The sequence below is a fragment of the Leucoraja erinacea genome, chromosome 1, assembly GCF_028641065.1.
Source record: "Leucoraja erinacea ecotype New England chromosome 1, Leri_hhj_1, whole genome shotgun sequence".
NCBI lineage: Eukaryota > Metazoa > Chordata > Chondrichthyes > Rajiformes > Rajidae > Leucoraja > Leucoraja erinaceus.
This window is the reverse complement of record NC_073377.1, coordinates 125901035-125921173: the sequence shown is the minus strand read 5'-3', so window position 1 is coordinate 125921173 and position 20139 is coordinate 125901035. Positions and strand designations below refer to the sequence as shown.

At 40.8% G+C, this 20139-nt stretch overlaps 1 protein-coding gene across 1 annotated transcript in view; it reads left to right on the top strand.

Moving 5' to 3' along the window:
- The window catches only part of sclt1 (sodium channel and clathrin linker 1), a 69925-nt gene that overhangs the window by 23444 nt on the left and 26342 nt on the right, over window positions 1–20139 (top strand). Inside the window, exons 3-12 of the mRNA XM_055643212.1 lie at window positions 1979–2046; window positions 3232–3284; window positions 4227–4299; window positions 4389–4444; window positions 5147–5282; window positions 8805–8927; window positions 9405–9470; window positions 13862–13932; window positions 16303–16393; window positions 19754–19845. Coding sequence (XP_055499187.1) covers window positions 1979–2046; window positions 3232–3284; window positions 4227–4299; window positions 4389–4444; window positions 5147–5282; window positions 8805–8927; window positions 9405–9470; window positions 13862–13932; window positions 16303–16393; window positions 19754–19845 — 829 coding nt within the window. The remainder of the gene's footprint in view (window positions 1–1978; window positions 2047–3231; window positions 3285–4226; window positions 4300–4388; window positions 4445–5146; window positions 5283–8804; window positions 8928–9404; window positions 9471–13861; window positions 13933–16302; window positions 16394–19753; window positions 19846–20139) is intronic.

Below are 20139 nucleotides of genomic sequence, written 5' to 3'. Positions count from 1 at the left end.
AGCAGGGGCAGCAGAGAGAATGGGGAATTTTGTAAAATCATTAATATCTCTGTCATATTTCATCGACGGGAAAAATCCTCGGCACACATACGGCGGAGGGGGGGCTCTGAGCGAGGTGGCCAAAAATGACGGCCGTGGGTGGCGGCGTTCTCTCGGAAATCGCAGCACAGATCGCCAAAACCGGTCAAGAACAGAGTTTTAGTAATATATAGATAGATGAATGAAAGATATGCAAAAAAGTAACAATAAAGGAGAAAGGCTAGACGTTCCCTCTAGTTTGTCCTCTATGAGTACCGCCATGACCTTCTTGATTCGCAAAGCAACTCTTTTACCCCCTTCTCTATTCCGTCTGAAATATCGAAACCCAGGTATGTTGAGCTGCCAGTCGTGTCCCTCTCACAACCGAGTTTCCGTAATTGCCACAACATCATAATTCCAAGTACTGATCCACTCTCTAAATTTATTGGCTTTACCCACAATACTCCTTGCATTCAAATAAACATACTACAGCCCTTCATTATTCCCATAGCCATGAACCTCTCCCTGCCTTTTCTTCCTTTGAGACTTGATTGTTTTACCCTCTTTTATCAGCCATTTCTTTAGCTGACCTGGTGCTCTGGTTCCCACTATTCCTGCATTTCTAATTTTGAGGAGGTTAAGCATTAAAGGTAAATGCTAATGGGGAAATAGACTAACTGGATATTACCAGCAGATAGGAAAATAAATTAAAAACATTATATTTCTTTTTATAAACAGATTTGTTTTTTGAGGATATTTTTCTGAGTAGATTTATTATTTTTTAGAGTTTCTTCTGACCAATGTAATTTCATAGGGGTACATCTATGGTGGTTAAGATGAACCAGTGAATGGTGCGTAGCCAAGTGGATAGAGATCGGACAGCATGTCATGCAAACTGATATGCAATGTGCTTGCTATACAATCACAATCAGTTTTATTCGTCACTTGCACATAAAGTGCATGTGAAATGAATTTGTCAGCAGCGGTACAATGATAAAGAACACACAAAAGCACAATAGAAATTTAATACAAACATCCACCACATCATTCATCACTGTGGTGGAAGGCACAAAATTTGGCCAGTCCTCCTCCATTTTCCACCGTGGTCGGGACCTCAACCCTCCGCAGCCGCTGCTGCGGGCGTCCAGATGAGTAGACGAGGTAAAAGTCCAGGTAAGTCCTGAATTGGTGCCTCCCTACTGGAGACCGCGGCTTCAGGTTGGTGTACGCCACAGGCCGGCGGTCAAAGATTTAAAGTTCCCGCCGCGCCGCAGCCAGAAGCACCGCAGACTGCAGACGGCGGTCAAAGCTCCCATCCTGATTTAAGTCCCCGCCGCGCCCGCAGTAGAAGTAGGACGCGGGCCGGCAGTCGGAGCTCTTCTCCCTGGTCCCCAACGAGGGATCCCAGGATGCCGCGCCGGCTGGAGCTCTGCAGTCCGCGGCTTCAGGCTGCCGTGGGCCAGCGAACAGAGCTAAATGAAGCAGCACAACTTTGTTTGCTGAACTGCTTCGTGTCTCCAGAGGAGGGATTGACGACAACAGCTTACGGTGTAATGTAGAACTGTGTTTATGTTTCATATGATCCTTCTCCCTCTCCTCCACAAAATCCTTTTATTCCTTTTTCTTGGTGTACCAACCTGAGTTTCCCTTAAATCTATCTATACTATGTTCAGTCCATAATCCTATGGTAGTTAGCTCCGCATTCTCGCCTCTGTAGGCAATGAGGTTTTTTCTGAATTCCCTATTGGATTTATTAGTAAAATGCCTTATAGTTAAAATTTGTAGATCCTATTCCCCATCTTCATAAAGTTAGAAAACTTTTCTCATAGGGATTTCACAACTATAAACTGCATTTGACATCTCGTTCATTGCATTTTAATAGGAGGATGCTGTTTTGCAGAACATAGAATAAAAAATGGAATTTTGAATGTTGTATTGTGTTCAATTTTATCTCTTGCAGTGCAACGGTTAAATGCTGTGCTCGCTCAGTACCAAGCAACGCAGCTGCCCAGCTCTGCTATTAATGAGGTACAGTGTCCTCCAAAAATTATTATATTTTCCAAATGTTTTCTTATAGCTTTACATGTTGTAGCTGAATCATACATTATGGATGAGAACAAATGCTTGTGGAGTCTGGCATTTACTTTCAGAACAAACTCTTTATTGGCCAACTTGGGATACACAGGTCTCAGGACAGATGCTCTCATGTCCTAGAATGGATGCTCTTGGATACAAAGCATACATTGCTTTTTATTCTACCCCTTCCTTACATTACTGCACCCTTGGAGTCTGAGGAGCGGTGGCTAGGCTGTATCCAGGCAAGGGTTCACTTAAGGTCACTTTATTTGCAACAAGTCACGGAGACTGGTATAATCCAGTTTCAACCAGGTTTCAATAAAGCCCCTCACCCAGGCTTGAGGATCATCTTACATCTTAGGCTGATCTGCCTTTGTCCACTGTCCACTTTAACCCAACGTCTGCCTTGATCCATTATGTACCTTTGCATACAGTCAGACAGAATTTTTACTGTTCATCTGAAGAGAGTTAATTTTAGTTTCTAATTTGCAATCTTTAACCATAAGTGTGTTCTGTTTAACCTTCAGAACTCCATATTCCTTCGAGTGAAATCAGCAAACTGAGACACAGCTTAAGCTCAGTGGATAGCATAGTGCCATAGAGTTAGATAGAGCTCTAGGGGCTAGCGGAATCAAGGGATATGGGGAGAAGGCAGGCACGGATTACTGATTGTGGATGATCAGCCATAATCACAATGAATGGCGGTGCTGGCTCGAAGGGCCAGATGGCCTCGTCCTGCACCTATTTCCTATGTTTCTATGGCACAACCAGTCGAAATTCTGTCTGACAGCTCCAACAACTAGGGTTTAATCCAGAGCTCTGGTGCTACCTGTGCGAAATTCAACCATTCTCCCTGTGGCTGCTAAACTAGTTTAGGATGAGTATAAATGGGTCTTTGATGGTTGGGTTGGACCCAATAGGTCAAAGGGCTTGTTTACGTGCTGTATCTCTATGAGCTTAAGTTCGGAAGAATTGGCCGAGTAAAGGTTGATTTATAATAAACAAATCTGCTATTATTTTCAATCAGAAATTGATCTTATTTAAATCAGAACTGGGATTTCTGGGGAAGGCTTGTTATATGATAGAAAAGATGCTTTGAAAAGGTTGCATATTAGTTGTTTTTTTCTGTTGATTTAGGTGAAGCATTTAAAAGACCATGATCCTCCAGCACCTTGGCTCATGGACAAATGGTAAGGGTCACCTTGCTAAATTTTGTTGATAATTATGTTCACTTTAGTTGTCACTCACATAGGTTCGTACAGCTTGCCCATGCTGACGAAGATGCAGATCTACACTAATCCCACTTCCCCATATTTGGATTGTATCCCTCTAAACCTTTCCTAACCTACCTGTCCAAATATCTTTTAAATGTTGTTAAAGTACCTGCCTCAAGAACCTTTCGTTCCATATACCCATCACCCTCTGTGTGAACATGTTTTTCAAACTTTAATTATCTGAATTGAAAATGATAAATGTTGAGTGATTCAGATTTTTTTTTTGTATAATAAGATCAAAAGGTAAAAGTGTTTGTTTCATACTCTCAAGTTAATTTGAGTAATGTGGTCATTTCCATTACCTTGCTGTTAAACCTACTCACGACTGATATGTGATGCAGAGATAATGTACAGATAAAAAGAACAGAGCTTTTAAATGAAAGGGAAACATTGTATTAAAGCCTTCAGAACTGCCAACACATTGAGTAGTTTTTAGAGATAGTGTGGAAACAGGCCCTTCAGCCCACGGAGTCAGCGCCAACCAGTGATCCTTGTACACTAGCACTATCCTACACTATGAACAATTTACAAATTTACCACAGCTAATTAACCTACAAACTTGTACGTCTTTGGAGTGTCTGAGGAAATCGAAGCATCCGGGGGAAAAAAAAGTTCACGGAGAGAATGTACAAACTCCATATAGCCAACGTCCATAGTCAGGATCGAACCGGGGTCTGGCGCCGTAGGGCAGGAACTCTACCGCTGTACCACCGTGTCGCCATAGTACAATTATCATAATTTATATTAAGTAAAAGAATGTTGATTAAGTTTCATGATTTATATTATTTGAAGTTGCTGAATTTCTCTAAGTATATCATTTTTATTTTTTTTAATTGAATTTCCTTTCTTCTCTGACAGCCTTATGGCACCTCTCATAGCAGAGTATGACAAACAGTTGCAAAAAGTGAATGAGCAGTTGAATTGTCACCAGGTAACCTACAACTTGCATTGCTTTATCATTTGAAGAATTTTTTAAAGTTTATACAACAGCAACACATTCTCTTTTACATTTTAACATAGATTTATATGAATGAGATCAAATTAAAGCTTGAAGTTGTTGTAAGAGAAAATGAAAGGTAAGATTACCCAACTTTTTAGTTTAGCATTATTGGCAAGTTAAATATAGTTGGACTTTAAATTGTGCTGTAAAATTATCTTGGCATTATTGATTTGCTTTATCTAAGAATTTGTGAGATGAGATAAATGCATTGTTTGATCCCCAAGACACAGATTTCAACAAACACAGGCTGGTCAGACCACATTTTCAGTTATAATTCTTCCCTTCAAACACAAACTAATTATCCAAGTGCTTGCATCCAGTCAATGACTGCCATTCAAAGAGTTTTGACATGAATTATCAGGTTTGAAAGCGAGAAGATCCATTTAATAGTTAAGGATATCTTGCTCGTGTTGCTGATGCGTTTCTAGCACTGTTCACAATTTGGCATTGTTCAAAAGCTGAAACCATTTTCTCATTCTCTAAACTGGACCTAATGTGCCACTTATTTACTCGGTATGTGGACGACATCAAACAAATCAGCATAAACTGTAGACTGAACGTCAGACCATCTAATTATTATATTGTTACCTGCAATTAATTCAGGGTAGTGCTCTTATCTACACAAATCATTAAGCACTATATTGTAGTGAATAGATCTGAGCTTAGACCTTTAGTTTTCTTGACTACAATTTCACTGTACAAAAATATTTCACATTTAAAGAAATAGTTAAGTAAGACACTACTTTCTAACTCATTCTCTAAATTGGCTCTGCTCCAGATTGCATGCAGAATTACAGGAGAGTGTTGAAAAACAATTGGAATCTCTACCTTCGAGTGCAAGAATTGGCGATGTTGACATTACAGAAGGAGCAGTGGTGAATAATCTGAAGGAGCAATTGCAACATGCTAAAAAAGTAAGCAATTAGGAACAAAGAGATGGACCAACTTAGCTTTCAAAAAAAGAAAACACCCAATACCATGACGATTTTGAAAGGAATTAATTGTGTTTAGATATAATCATCTGAAAACCATAGTTGAGTGACATGAAGACTGGATTCAGTAATGCTTCGATTAGTTTGATAACCAGTGTGTTTTGCAATTGTCTTGATACATTTTATTATTATATTTCTGGCACTATCTCACAATTTACCAGTACAGGTGCACAACCTTTTATCCGAAAGCCTTGGGACCAGACACTTTTCGTAATTCAGAATTTTTCGGCTTTCGGAATGGAAGATTTTTAGCGTAGATTTTAACGGCCGGCTCAGTGGTAGAGTGCTCGGCTCATATCCGCAAGGTCGCGAGTTTGCGCCTCGATCCCGGCAGTTACTCGATCGCGAGTTTGAGTCTTCAATGTAGTTTTTTCTTGCAGAATAGGAGAGAATAGGGAGGGTTAGGCTGGGATCATTCTCTGCGAGATGATCTTAGTGCGGGAGACAAGTGTACGAGAGGTGTACTGACTGTGTGGGCAGAACTTTGGAAGTGATTGCCCACCATTCTCAAAAGCCGCTGTGTCTCCCTGTCCCTCCAACTCCAGAGGAATCCGCTCCCCGATGGGCCGCTACGGCGACAAGTGGCAGTTCGCCCACAGCCCGAGCTGCGCCCCCTCATCCGCAACCCGGGTTCCTCTGGAGTTGGAGCGGGGCTGGGCTAGAGTTGTTGCTGGCTGTGAGTCTCTGGGATCTCCGTGCTTGCAGTGGGCCTGGGAGTCGGTGTCCCGATGAGGGGGGCGCAGCTCGGGCTGTGGGCGAACTGCCACTTGTCGCTGTAGCGGCGCATCGGGGAGCGGCTTCTGGTGGTCCTGACGTCTCTCAGCTCCTGTCCAGGGGGATGGCCGGAGACGTCAGGACCAACAGGAACCCGCTCCCCGATTCGCCGCTACAGCGACAAGTGGTAGTTCGCCCACAGCCCGAGCTGCGGCCCCTCATCCGCAACCCGGGTTCCTCTGGAGTTGGAGCGGGGCTGGGCTGGAGTTGCTGCTGGCTGTGAGTCTCCGGGATCTCCGTGCTTGCAGTCGGTGTCCCGTTGGTCCTGACGTCTCCGGTCACCCCCCTGGAATGGAGCTGAGACTGGGAACTTTACCGCCCTTGCCCCCTCCCTCTGCAACTGCAAACAACCCCACAGTTCCCAGTCTCAGCTCCTGTACAGGGGGGTGGCCGGAGACGTCACAGCCCGAGCCATCACCTTCTGCCCCTACGGGGACAGCGGAGAGCGTGTTCCTCTGGAATTGGAACGGGGCTGGGCCGCTGCTGGCTGTGGGTCTCTGGGTTCTCTGTGCTTGCAGTGGGCCTGGGGGTCGGTGTCCCGTTGGTCCTGACGTCTCCGGTGACTGGCTCCGACGTGAAGACAGTGCAAAGCCCCCGCGCCGGTGCAATGCGCGGGGAGCTGGAGAGGGGAGGGAAGGGGTCACACACATGGCCGGGAAGCAGAGGGGTGTAGGTGGGGTGAAACTGAAGGGAGCGACAATTTGCTGCTGCCTGCCCGCTGAGTTAAAAAAGTTCCCACGCAAGACTCACGATACACTGTGTATCGTGAGTCTACCGTGGGAACTTTATAACTCAGCGGGCAGGCAGCAGCATATTGTCAATTATTAACCCTCCCGCGCAATATACCCTCACCTTCTCTTTTATGAATGGGGATTTAGTTCCCCTTTCTTCGAGGACCGACCGGAGGTTCCGCTGTCACCTCTGCGGGCCGCCCTCGGTGAACGTTTTCAAGGACCTTTATTCAAGGACTGAAAAAATGTCGCTATTCGGAGGTTTTCGTTATTTGGATCGTCGGATAAAAGGTTGTGCACCTGTATTATCAAATTCAATTGGATAACTTCCATTCTAAATCTCTGTATTACGTTCACCTGAATTATTAATTAATGTAAATGGTAAAAGCTGTATGCTCTTTAATATTTTTTCATGGCTATTTTGAGATATGTTTGATTAGTAATTTATCCAAGTTACAAATCAGTTATTGTTGCACAAAAAGAAAGTTAGCTTTATTTTTATATCAATATTTGTTGTTTTGCATGATAAAGAAAATTGGAGTTTGTAGTTATATAAACACACAGCATCTGTGGAAAGAGAAATGGGGTTAATGTATTAGGCTAATGAGCTTCCATTTTTTCTGATGAAAGGTTATTAACCTGAAGCATCAACTCAGTTTCTCTTTACATAGAGGCTGCTTGACCTGTTGATTATTTCCAGCATTTTCTGACTTCAGTCTGGCAACTTCAGTCTTTTTACTTCTCAAACTCCAGATCAATAAATTGCTTTGCACAAAGCTTCCCTAGTTCCAAGCATTAACATTGTTTCATTTCTGAAATTAAACCCATCTTAATTGTGTGTTTTACTGCAGTTTGAGTGCGACCTTTAAAAATAATATACAGGTGGATGATATCCCTTGTAATGCAGTGACATGAGATTTCAAGTTTGAATTGGGATTGGGAGGGACTCTATTAAACCAGCAGTCATTTTGTCACAGCTCAAAGGAGGAAAATGGTATTGTTATCAAGTTTATTCACTTGAAAGTTTAAATTAAAAATGTCCTTAAAGGATAGTTCTATACAACTGTTTATATATTACCCATTCTAGCTGTAATATAATTCATGAAACAATGTGAAGAGTGGATGTGTCTTCACAATTCAATTTAAATTTTGTTTTAACTTTCAATTTAATTTGTAGTTTTGTATTCTGATTATTGGCAGAATTTTATTTTCATGGCCTCGCCATAATGGAATTTTAAGTAGGATAACAGTAAATATACTTTACAGTGTAGGTTAGTTGTTCTTAGGTTTCAGAAAATTTTAAACTTTTTTTTACATTGATTATCAGATACATCCACAATTGATCTCAAATCTGACCATCCATTTATTCACATTTTTGGTGCTGAGGAATAATAAGCTTGTGCCGCTCACTATTCTTCTAGTACCTCAAAGGAAACAAAAAGTTCATATTTAAACATCTTATCGTAGAAATAAGAAGACCCAAAATATTAACATTCAGTTAGTTTTGAGACATTGCTGCTATTACATAGCAAAACATAACAGCTAATTTATACCCAATTCTATGCTCGAAGTACCAAATGAGATGAGTATTGCGAGAATTTTTTTTTTTTTTTCTGTTCTTTGTGCTTCTCCTCAGCAACTCGTGTTTTATATTTTCAGTGGCATATTTTACCATTTTGTAGAGTTAAAGAGCTCATTTTCGACAGTCATGTCATAGCTGTATTTCAATGATCAGCAGTAAAATTAGTAAATTATGCAAAGGGACTTTGAGAAAATATTAGATCTGTATAAAGAAATGGTCTACAATTTTTTTTTCCCACTGTCGATGCTTTTTGCCTAAAGTAAGTCATGCTATAGGATTTAGTCCATAATTATTTTAATTCTAAATTTACTTGATAATGGAAAATCACTTTCATAATAGGCCTCTCTTGTATTCTAGGAAAAAGACCTAGCCTTGGAGTTATGGCAATCAGTTTCGCAAACTTTGGAGCAAATGCAGCAGATGTACCAAGATCACGTGTCAGCAACTCAAGATCATGTCTTTGACCAACAGCAACAGACTGTATGATTTCCTTAGCATTTCAATATTTGATAAGAGTTGGATGAACTAGTGACGGCACAGTCATGCAGCTGGTAGAGCTGCGCCATGGACCCGGGTTTCATGCTAACCTCTGTGGAGTTTGCACATTCCTCCATGCGCTCCGGTTTCATCCCACATCCCAAAGATGTTTGGGTTTGTAGGTTAATTGGCCTCTGTAAATTACCCCCAGTGTGTAGGGAGTGGATGAGAAATGGGAAAACATAGAATTTGTGAGAACGGGTGATCAATTGTTGGCGTGGGCTGAAGGGCCTGTGTCCATGCTGTATCTCAAAACTATCTTATTTCTGATGAAATGTAGAGAAGGGTTTTTTTCATTTAAATAAATGTAAATTCCCAAATAAAATAATTGATTTTAAAGATATGTCAACAAGTTAATAAGTTGCTTACTCCTGAGCACTACCAGCAAAAGCATAACTTCTTATGGTATTTTTGTTTCAGGATCAGTTGGCTCAGTTTCAACAACTTGTTCAGCAGCTTCAAATCGCTAATCAAAAATTAAAAATGGTAAGAGAAACGCAAGTAAAATGGTCATGTCATATCCAACCCAATCTGTGATTTAATACAAAGAACTCTTTGGAAAATAATTCCATGAAAAGGTTTTGATCCAATACACATTTAATAGAATTGTGTTATGCGAGCTTGAGGATCAATGTATCTTATCTACCAATATGACACATTTTTCTCAAATTTTCTGCTTGGCCCAATGGTAAAATTATTACTTTAATCAATATTGAAAACTTCCAGAGACCAGATTCAATAATAGGGTCAAAAGAGACTGCAAATGTTGGCAGCATCTAAGGAGGGAATTGGACAGACAACATTTTGGATGGTCAAGACCACCTTTGGTCAAGACCACCATACTTTGAGGTGCTGTCTGGACAGTTGCAAATATTTGTAAACATTGCAGTTTTCACCCATCACTTCCTCTGTGCTGCTATGTTAGAGAAATATATTCCATCTAATCATTTAGAAGATCAGAGGCATTGTTTTAGGTCACAATTCCCTAGCAACAGATGCTACCTCCCATTGTAGCTTTATCTCGGACTGTCAGACAATTCATATCTTCAATTTCTTAATTGAATGTATATCCCATAAACTCTCCATCACCTAGACTACCTATATATCCTCCTCCATACTTGCATCTCCTATCTCTCACTTGCCAGGCTTTATCCCACCCCACCTCTCTTTGCCAGTCTACTTCTCCAACAGCCTGAAGAAGGGTTCCTACCCACAATGTCATCTGTCCATTCCCTCCATAGATGCTACTTAACCCCCTTAGAGTTGCCCTAGCAATTTGTTTGTTTTTTTCTTGCTCGGGATTCCAGCATTTGCTGTTCCTTGTGTCTGTGCTGTTTGACTCTTGACCTGTGCCAGCTGATCTGTTGTTCATCCATGCTTTTCTGGGCTCAGCCAATCTCTCCTGTATTCTGTGTAGGAAGGAACTGCAGATGCTGGTTTAACTCAAAGATAGACACAAAATGCTGGAAAACTCAGCGGGACAGGCAGCATCTCTGGAGAGAAGGAATGGGTGCCGTTTCTGGTCAACTAGAAACGTCACCCATTCCTTCTATCCAGAGGTACTCTCCTGTGTTCTCCTGGTTTGCTGCAGCCTGTATGCCGCAGATTTTAGGTTATCATCTATCTGGTCAAATTTCGTCATAATCCTTCCATTACATTGCCTGCCTTCGTCCAGTTTAGGCCTTACACCCCCGGTCTTCTGCCCTGCCATTGAAGACTGGACCTTCACCTGCCGAGACACCAGGCTGCGGAATTTTCTTTCCCACCACTTTCATGTTTGGAACAGTTAGCAATCTTTCCCCTTAGCTATATGTTGGGTGATCCATCCTACTGTTGTAGCTTTAGGCAACATGTCAAGTCTTGTTGAATAGATAACCTCTGCTTATATTTTTTGCCACATGAAAGAAATGCCATGATGCTGGAAACGTTATCTTTCAGACAAGGCATTAAAATAAGGTCTCATCAGTCTGCAGTTAATGATGTCAAAGATGCCCTGGATTGTTTTTAAAGAAGTATAAGAAGTATCTTCCTGATTAGTGTTCATAGCTGATGAACCATTATTACCAACATTATAACCTTTTTCAGTCACTTACCTCGACGGAGATGCGCTTTTTCTCCGTGTCACACCTCCGTCCTCTCCTGTGGCCCACAACGTGGAGTGGTGTGGCCTTTCCTGGAGACCGGCCCAGAGCTTCAAGTCGCGGGTGCGGCACGGACTTACCATCGCAGAGCCTGGGGTCTTTTGCCAAGGATCGCTAGTGTTGAAGCTCCAACCGCGGGGCCTGTGGACTTTAACACCGTGAAGCAGTGGTCTCTGGTAAGAAGCGGCCGACTCGGGAGCTCCATGCGTAGTGTTCCAATCTGTCCCAACGCCGGAGTTTCGATCATCCCGACAAGAGGGCTTGAACAGCGGCCCCGTTCAAAGGCTCTGACCACGGGTGAACAAAGGAGAAAGATGACTGAACTTTATTGCCTTCCATCACAGTGAGGAATGTTGATTCTGCTGTGGTGGATGTTTATGTTAAACTTTATTTTATGTGCTGTGTGTATTTTTGCTTTCTTAGTATGTAACTCAAATTTCACTGTACCTTACTTGGTTCATGTGACAATTAAATTGAATCTTGAATCTTGGTCATTGATGGTATTGTAGTTTGCTTGAACACGTTGACGAACATATTTGCATGCAAAACAATAACTGTTGTCAAAGCAATTATTCTGTTGCCTGCGAAATATTTAATGTATCGTATACATGTAAAGTCACAACATGTATCTGAATATTTTGCTTTATTGTAAACACAATTATTTCTCAGGAAGATACAAAATGCTGGAGTAACTCAGTGGGTCAGACTGAAGAAGGGTCTCGATGCGAAACGTCACCCATTCCTTCTGTACAGAGATGCTGCCTGACCCGCTGAGTTACTCTAGCATTTTGGGTCTACCTTTGATTTAAAACAGCATCTGCAGTTCTTTCCTACACAATTATTTCTCGTATGCAATAAAAATAAATATAGACCAAAACACTTAAGACCAATATTATTTGAGTTGGATAATGATGGCAAATTGTTGGCTCCTGGCAGGACAGTGATGCATATGTTGTATAGAAGTAGAAATCAATATTAAGAATATTTTAATTGTAAACTTTAAAATAACATACTGTTTGTACCATAATATTTTGAACAAAGGCCCATCGTTTATTTATTTGCTTCTGTACTCCACAATTTGAGATTTGGAATAGAAAAAAATTACATGTGGTGAAAGTGCACAGTGTCGGATTTTATTAAAGGGTATTTGTATGCATTTTGGTTTCACCATGTAGAAATTACAGCTGTGCTTATACATAGTCTCCCCACCCCATTTCAGGGCACCATAATGTTTCGGACACATGGCTTCACAGATGTTTGTAATTGCTCAGGTGTGTTTAATTGTCTCCTTAATGCAAGTATAAGAGAGCTCTCAGCACCTAGTCTTTCCTCCAGTCTTTCCATCACCTTTGGAAACTTTTATTGGTGTTTATCAACATGAGGACCAAAGTTGTGCCAATGAAAGTCAGAGAAGCCATTATGAGACTGAGAAACAAGAATAAAACTGTTAGACATCAGCCAAACAGGCTTACCAAAATCAACTGTTTGGAACATCATTAAGAAGAAAGAGAGCACGGGTGAGCTAACTAATCGCAAAGGGACTGTCAGGCCAAAGAAGTCCACTGCTGATGACAGAAGAATTCTCTCTTTAATAAATAAAAAATCCACAAACACATGTCCGACAGATCGGAAACACTCTTCAGGAGTCAGGTGTGGATTTGTCCGCAGAAATGAACAAAAATACAGAGGCTACACTGCAAGATACAAACCACAGGTTAGCCGCAACTGGCCAGGTTACAGTTTGCCAAGAAGTACTTAAAAGAGCAACCACAATTCTGGAAAAAGGTCTTGTGGACAGATGAGACAAAGATTAACATATCAGAGTGATGGCAAGAACAAAGTATGGAGGAGAGAAGGAACTGCCCAAGATCCAAAGCATACCACCTCATCTGTGAAACACGGTGGTGGGGATGTTATGGTCTGGGCACATATGTTTGCTGAAGGTACTGGCTCACATCTTCTTTGATGATACAACTGCTGATGGTAGTAGCATAATTAATTCTGAAGTGTATAGACACATCCTATCTGCTCAAGTTCAAACAAATGCCTCAAAACTAATTGGCCAGCGGTTCATTCTACAGCAAGATAATGATCCGAAATGCACTGCTAAAGCACCAAAGGAGTTTTTCAAAGCTAAAAAATGGTCAATTCTTGAGTGGCCAAGTCAATCACCCGATCTGAACCCAATTGAGCATGCCTTTTATATGCTGAAGGGAAACCTGAAGGGGACTAGCCTCCAAAACAAGTATAGGCTAAAGATGGCTGCAATACAGGCCTGACAGAGCATCACCAGAAAAGACACCCAGCAACTGGTGATGTCCATGAATCGCAGACTGTAAGCAGTCATTGCATGCAAAGGATATGCAACAAAATACTAAACATAACTACTTTCATTTACATGACATTGCTGTGTCCCAAGCATTATGGTGCCCTGAAATGGGGGGACTATGTATAAAGACTGCTGTAATTTCTACATGGTGAAACCAAAATGTAAAAAAAATGGCCTTTATTAAAATCTGACAATATGCACTTTAACCACATTTTTATTACAAATCTCAAATTGTAGAGTATAGAGGAAAATAAATAAATGATGAGTTTTTGTCCCAAACATTATGGAGGGCACTGTATGTAGTTATGCTATTGTTTCTACTTGATTTGAGTGGCAGACTCTTGGTTGTGCATAGAATCATTGTACAATTTATTCTAAATGAACAAACCATTTTGTCTTTTAAACAGACTAATCAACAGTTTATAAACACAGTGACAGATCAGAATTTGGAACTGGAGCAAAACCACAAAGAATTGAGGTTTGTGTATTATACATGTCCTCATTATAAACCACACCTTCGTCCAAAAAACTACCATGAATGTTTGTCTGTACATTAGAAATGCTGGATTTGTATTCTGTGTAAAATGAATTAACATTTGAGAGGAATATCCATCATCATTACAACATTTTACTGATCTATCTCTTTCTCATTGGCAGCACAGTGGCATACTGGTAAGTTGCTGCCTTATATGCCAGAGACCCGGGTTTGTTGTAACTATGGGTGCTGTCTTTATGGAGTATGTACATTCTCCCTGTGACCGTATGGGTTTTCACCAGGTGCTTCAGTTTCCTCTCGCATTCTAAGGATATGCAGGTTTATAGGTTACTTGGCCTCTATAAATTGCCCTATTGTGTAGGACATAGAACTAGTGTATGGGTGATTGATGGTCCGTGTGATCTCAGTGGGCCGAAGGGCCTGTTTCCTCGCTGTACCTCTAAACAAAACTAAGCATGCATCGGTACATGTGTTTAATTATTATTCCTATAATATAATAGGGTATTCTAATCATTGAATCATATAAAATAGATCTGATAAAAGATCATTAAACTGAAATCTAATCAGACACGTGTGACGAGTCAGACATCTTCTGTGAGTAGAGAAACACAGTCAATGTTTCAAATTGATATATTTTATCGGAACAATGGAATATTGTTTTGGTATCGGCTAAATATTAGCCCACAATTTGCAGTTAGTAGTGAGCTGTCTGTGCTGTTGCTGATCGCCCAGATAGGTTTCCAGTCTGCCTATTTGCTTCCCCAGAGCCAATCTGACCCAAAAACAATGGGCCTGTGTAATAATGGGCCTTCCCTGGTGTTCTTCTTTCATATAAACATCCAGAACAATGTTTCAAATAGCTGAGAGGGAAATGCTTTAATTCTAGTTCGTAGTAAAATATCAAGTTTGTCATGCGCTTTGAATGCTTCTGAAAGCTATCAACATTTTGGGGGGGAAAAAAATCAAAATATTAAAAATCAATGTAACAAAAATATATTTACAATTATTAAACATTATCATTTTAACTTTATTTAAGTAAAAAAATGCTTAATCCGATTCTATTGACGGGCCCAGGACCTGAAATGATATATAGGATAGAACAGTACAGTACTGAAAACTCCACACAGACAGCAAGGTCAGAATTATACCCAGGTCTCTGGCACAGAGAGGCAGTTGCTATGCCAGCTGTGTCACTCCGCTGCCCTGAGACTCTTGACTTGCCGTTTTCCACGTACAAAATGTTGCAAGCAAAATACTCCAACTTGCAAAGTTTTCTGGCAAAAAAACATGAACTTATATCTGTCTGTCAGAGTTAAAAGTATCAAAAAATCACTTCCACCATTGTAAACCAACTGCTGGGGGATAAGGGAAATACCAATTTATCGAATGTTGTAAACTAATCTAAGGAAGTTAGTTGCAAAAAGTGGCTGATGTAATCTCAGATTCCTCCTCCCCCTCATAGTGTCTGTCGTCAATATTTTTCTGATCCCACTTCAGTACTGTGGATCCTACCAACCCACGGACCGTCACATTTACACATTACATTCTTAATTATCCCACCAGTCTCCATCTTCTTTCCTCGCCCCAACAGCCAACTCCCAACTGATACAATTGACTACACAACACCCATGATCACTCTCATCCAAACCACTACTTAACAGTCACCTTAATGCTATTGATTTTCAATAGTATGGTTATTTTTCTCATCGGCTTTGATATTAAAAATGAAATAAGACATTCAAGTGCAAGAACAATTTTTGAGTAGATTTTGGTTCTCTGCTAAACATAGTGTAGTGTAATTGTGTTGTACTCTGCTTCCGAAATTCAATTCTGCTAACATTAATGAATTTCAGACAGAATATAGCATGTCGTCACTACAGTATTGTGCTGTGGGCACAAGTGATCTCTTGCTGCCATTATCAATCCGAATAAGGTATTTAATTGTCCAAATATTTAATTTTACATAGATCAAATTTAGTATTATCAAGATTTGCAAGCAGATGTGGCACCCAATAAAAAGTGTGAAATCCCACAAAATGGGATTGATTGATTGTCCAGGGTGTTTTCTGGTGTGAACTAACAATTGGCACACTTGTACCTCTTTTTATGGTGAACATTTACATCCACCCATACAGAGACAAGGGGTGGGTTTGTATGTTCAGCAAATGAAAAGCAATATTCTTCAATACTTTACTGAATGTGGCTTTGGCGATGTGTGAAGTGATTCTTGAGCCAGGCCCTACTAGTTCATGTGCAAGTGTGTTGTTAAATGAACGAAGCAGATGCTTAATTAGTATTATCTACGTTCCCTTGTACAAAGCATTTGTCAAAAATGTCTTTTTTTTTGTACAGGAAAGCAAAAATTGACCTGCGAACTGCAACAATGAAAATGGAAGAAATGAATAAACTGATGCAAAGCATGCAAGAAGATGTGCAGAGAAATGTATGTTCCAAGATAAGTGGATAAGCCATCTATCTGTGGGTTGTCATTGAATAAGGAAACACATTTTCTATGATGAGAGGTTGCAAATGCTATTTCATTCAAAGCTATGTTTAACCTATGGATGTTTTCATAGAACCAGAACTTTGTTTTAGGCAGCACCCTCTATTGCTTGTGATTTCATTCTCCAATTGTCAGATGTAGCTGAACAGGACCATAGTCATTATGTTATCAAAGAATGGATACATGACCACCTTTTTGAGTTTCAAAAATGATTTTCTATTTAAAAAAAAGTACCATTATATGATACAATACATTGATAGGTCATGTCTTATAAATGTCAGTAGACTGTTCCATTAATATACCAGGTTTAAATTGCCTCAGTATGACATACATTTTTCTTCTGCATTCCTCCGTTATCAAAAAGTCCCAATGTATATATTACACACCTATTCAAGCTATTCAACAAGAGGTGGCGGAAGGGCATAAACCATAAGGGGCTGTCCCACTGCGGGGACCTAATTGGTGAGTTTAGAAGAGTTTGGAAAAGTGTCATGTAGAAGACCTCCTTCGACTATGTAGAAGACCTCCTTCGACTATGTAGAAGACTAGCTTCGACTTGCTTCGGGAAAATTGGACACCGAATAGTGGAGAGTGAAGACGACCTTCTTCGATCTCCTTCAACTATGATGAAGACTATCTACGACTACCTTCGATTACCTTTGACTACCCTCGATTACCTACGAATAACATGCTGACCTACTTCGACTAAACCTACGAGTAAAAAAAAACGATATATTTTTTTTTTCCATGGCGACCTTTTTTTTACTCGCGGGCATTTTTCAGCATGTTGAAAAATACGCCACGACCTAGCTGAGTCCTCGAGTACGCGGGGACTACTCTTGACCTCGTGTCGACCATGCTGCGAGTATGAGTCGAGGGCAAACTCGCCAATTAGGTCGCCGCAGTGGGACAGCCCCTTTACCCCACAGAGCCTGTGCAGTGACTAGACTTTAGAGATTCAGCATGGAAACAGGTCCTTAGGCCCACCAAGTTCATGTCGACCATCAATCACCCCCACACTAGCACTATCCTACACACTAGGGACAACTTACGATTTTTACTGAAGTCAATGAACCCACAAACCTGTACGTCTTTGGAGTGTAGGAAGAAAATGGACCACCCGGAGAAAAGCCACGCGGTTACAGGGAGAACTGTACACTCAGCACCCGTAGTCGGGATCGAACCAGGGTCTTTGGCGTTGTAAGGTGGCAACTCTACCGCTGCGCTACTGTGCTGCCCCAATGGCTACATCAGGTTTCAGTAGGTCCCTTAAGAATATTTGACAACAGATTGCTACTTTCATTGGAAGACCAGCAGGTTTTGCACCAATCAGAAGGCATTTTTCACTGAGTTACTGATATTCCAAAATCAGTTGATGCTTGGCTCACTGTCTCTGGCTGCTGCAAATAAGGCACAGAACACTGTGTTACACTGCTGCTCAGGATGATCTTTGTATCAAATGTATGTTCTAAAAAGAAAATGCATGCAGTCATATCCTACAATTCTTTGGGAGACTGAGGAGACTACTCACGACCATACAGACGACCATGTGGCGACAGCCTAGTTGCCTGTAGTCGTCTAAAAAAATCACCTAAGTGGGACAGGCCCTTTAGTGTTGCTATGTGCTGAGATTGTGAAGGATATGACTAGTTATGTTGCTGTCCAATTATTTGGATTATGCTGTATTGGCTGTTCCTGGTGAAATAGTGTGTGCACATATTCTCCTTGTGTCATTATTTACACAATCAAATGGTATAAAAATGTTGTTGCCGTTCATGGTTGTTTGATCTGGTGAGGAATTGCCATCTGCTCCATTTCTAAGACTAGATTGCACGTTCACCTTCCAGCACCTGAGTCCCGGGTTCGATCCTGACATTGGATGCCGTCTGTACAGAGTTAGTAAAAACGTGGGTTTTCTCTGGGTGCTCCAGTTTCCATCCACATTCCAAAGATGTACAGGTTTATAGATTAATTGGTTTCTGTAAATTGTCCGTAGCATATATGATAGAATTAGTGTACGGGTGATCGTTGGTCGGTGCGGACTTGATTGCCTGAAGTGCCTGTTTTCATGCTGTAATTTTCTTTCACAAAATTCCCTTTAAAAAAAATAATAGTGCACTGCTTGAAATATGAAGTTATAAATAGTGTAAGAAATACTCAGTCATTCAAGCATAATTTGTAGAAACAGAAATAGAAACATAATAATTTGGGGTTACTGAACATTCATCAGAATCAAATAGCCTGGAAACTTGATTATGCCAAGTTTCTAGCTTGGTTTGTAACAATAAAATACCATAATTCAGTGTTAAACATTGCCATAAAATAATCCCTTCAAACCCTCTATGCAGGTTTGATTGTGAAGCTTGACGTTTTAACAATGAACAAGAGTCTATCCAACAAAGCTATTGAAAATAGTTAGTGACTTTTTAAAAGTACATTTCAGACCATTGAATATCGGCTATCTGCTACCACTAAGTGGCATATTTCCCATCTAAACTTTATTGTTGCATGGATAGATGATGGAGAAAATGTCGCCAGTTACTAAGTTGGTTGTAGTTTAGTTTAGAGATACAGTGTGGAAGCAGGCCCATTGGCCCACTGCGTCCGCGTCGACCACAATCCAACACACTCAATGGGAACAATTTGCAGAAGCCAATTAACCTACAAACCTGTTCAAGAAGGAACTGCAGATGCTGGAAGATCGAAGATACACAAAATTGCTGGAGAAACTCAGCGGGTGCAGCAGCATCTATTGAAGAAAATAGGCGACGTTTCGGGCTGAAGCCCTTCTTCAGACTCAACTTCAACTCAGACTTCAACCTACAAACCTGCATGTCTTTGGAATGTGGGAAGAAACCCATGCGGTCACAAGGAGAACGTACAAACTCTGTCCAGACGGCACCCGTTGTCAGAATTGAATCCGGTCTCTGGTGCTTAAAATTAAGGCAAAAACTCTACCGCTGCACTACTGTGCAACCCCCTTGGTTGAGAAGTTTTGGGTATTAGACTAAGGGAGGAAACTTCGAAGGTAGACAAAAATGCCAGAGAAACTCAGCGGGTGAGGCAGCATCTATGGAGCGAAGGAACCTCACCCGCTGAGTTTCTCCAGCATTTTTGTCTACCTTCGATTTTTCCAGCATCTGCAGTTCTTTCTTAAACAAGGGAGGAAACTTGTTACACTTTGTTGCCTGCAATGAATGTCATGGTTGTTATTATCAACAACACCTTTAATGTAGAAACAAACTTTGGTTAAGAATAATTTTGCTTATCTTGAAAGCACATTTTTTTCATTATCTGTAGGAGCAGAATGCTGCAGCTGCACTGGGGAGAGAGGAAGCTTCAGACAAACGATTGCAACAGTTACAATCTGCGATAACCCAAAGCGAAGCCAGGTATTATAAAATCCTGATGTCTGTAGTATATTGCATTCTCTTTTACATGCATCTTATGCTGATTTTTTTTTTCATTTATAAGTTATGCCAAGAATGAGATATTTTATCCTTACAGTAACATCGGCTTTTAATCAGCATCTTTCTCCAAATGTAAATACAATGGACAACCGCCAGTCTGAGGAATGGTCTCGATCCGAAACGTCACCCATTCCTTCTCTCCAGAGATGCTGCCTGGCCCGCTGAGTTACTCCAGCATTTTGTGTCTATCTTTGGTGTAAACCAGCATCTGTAATT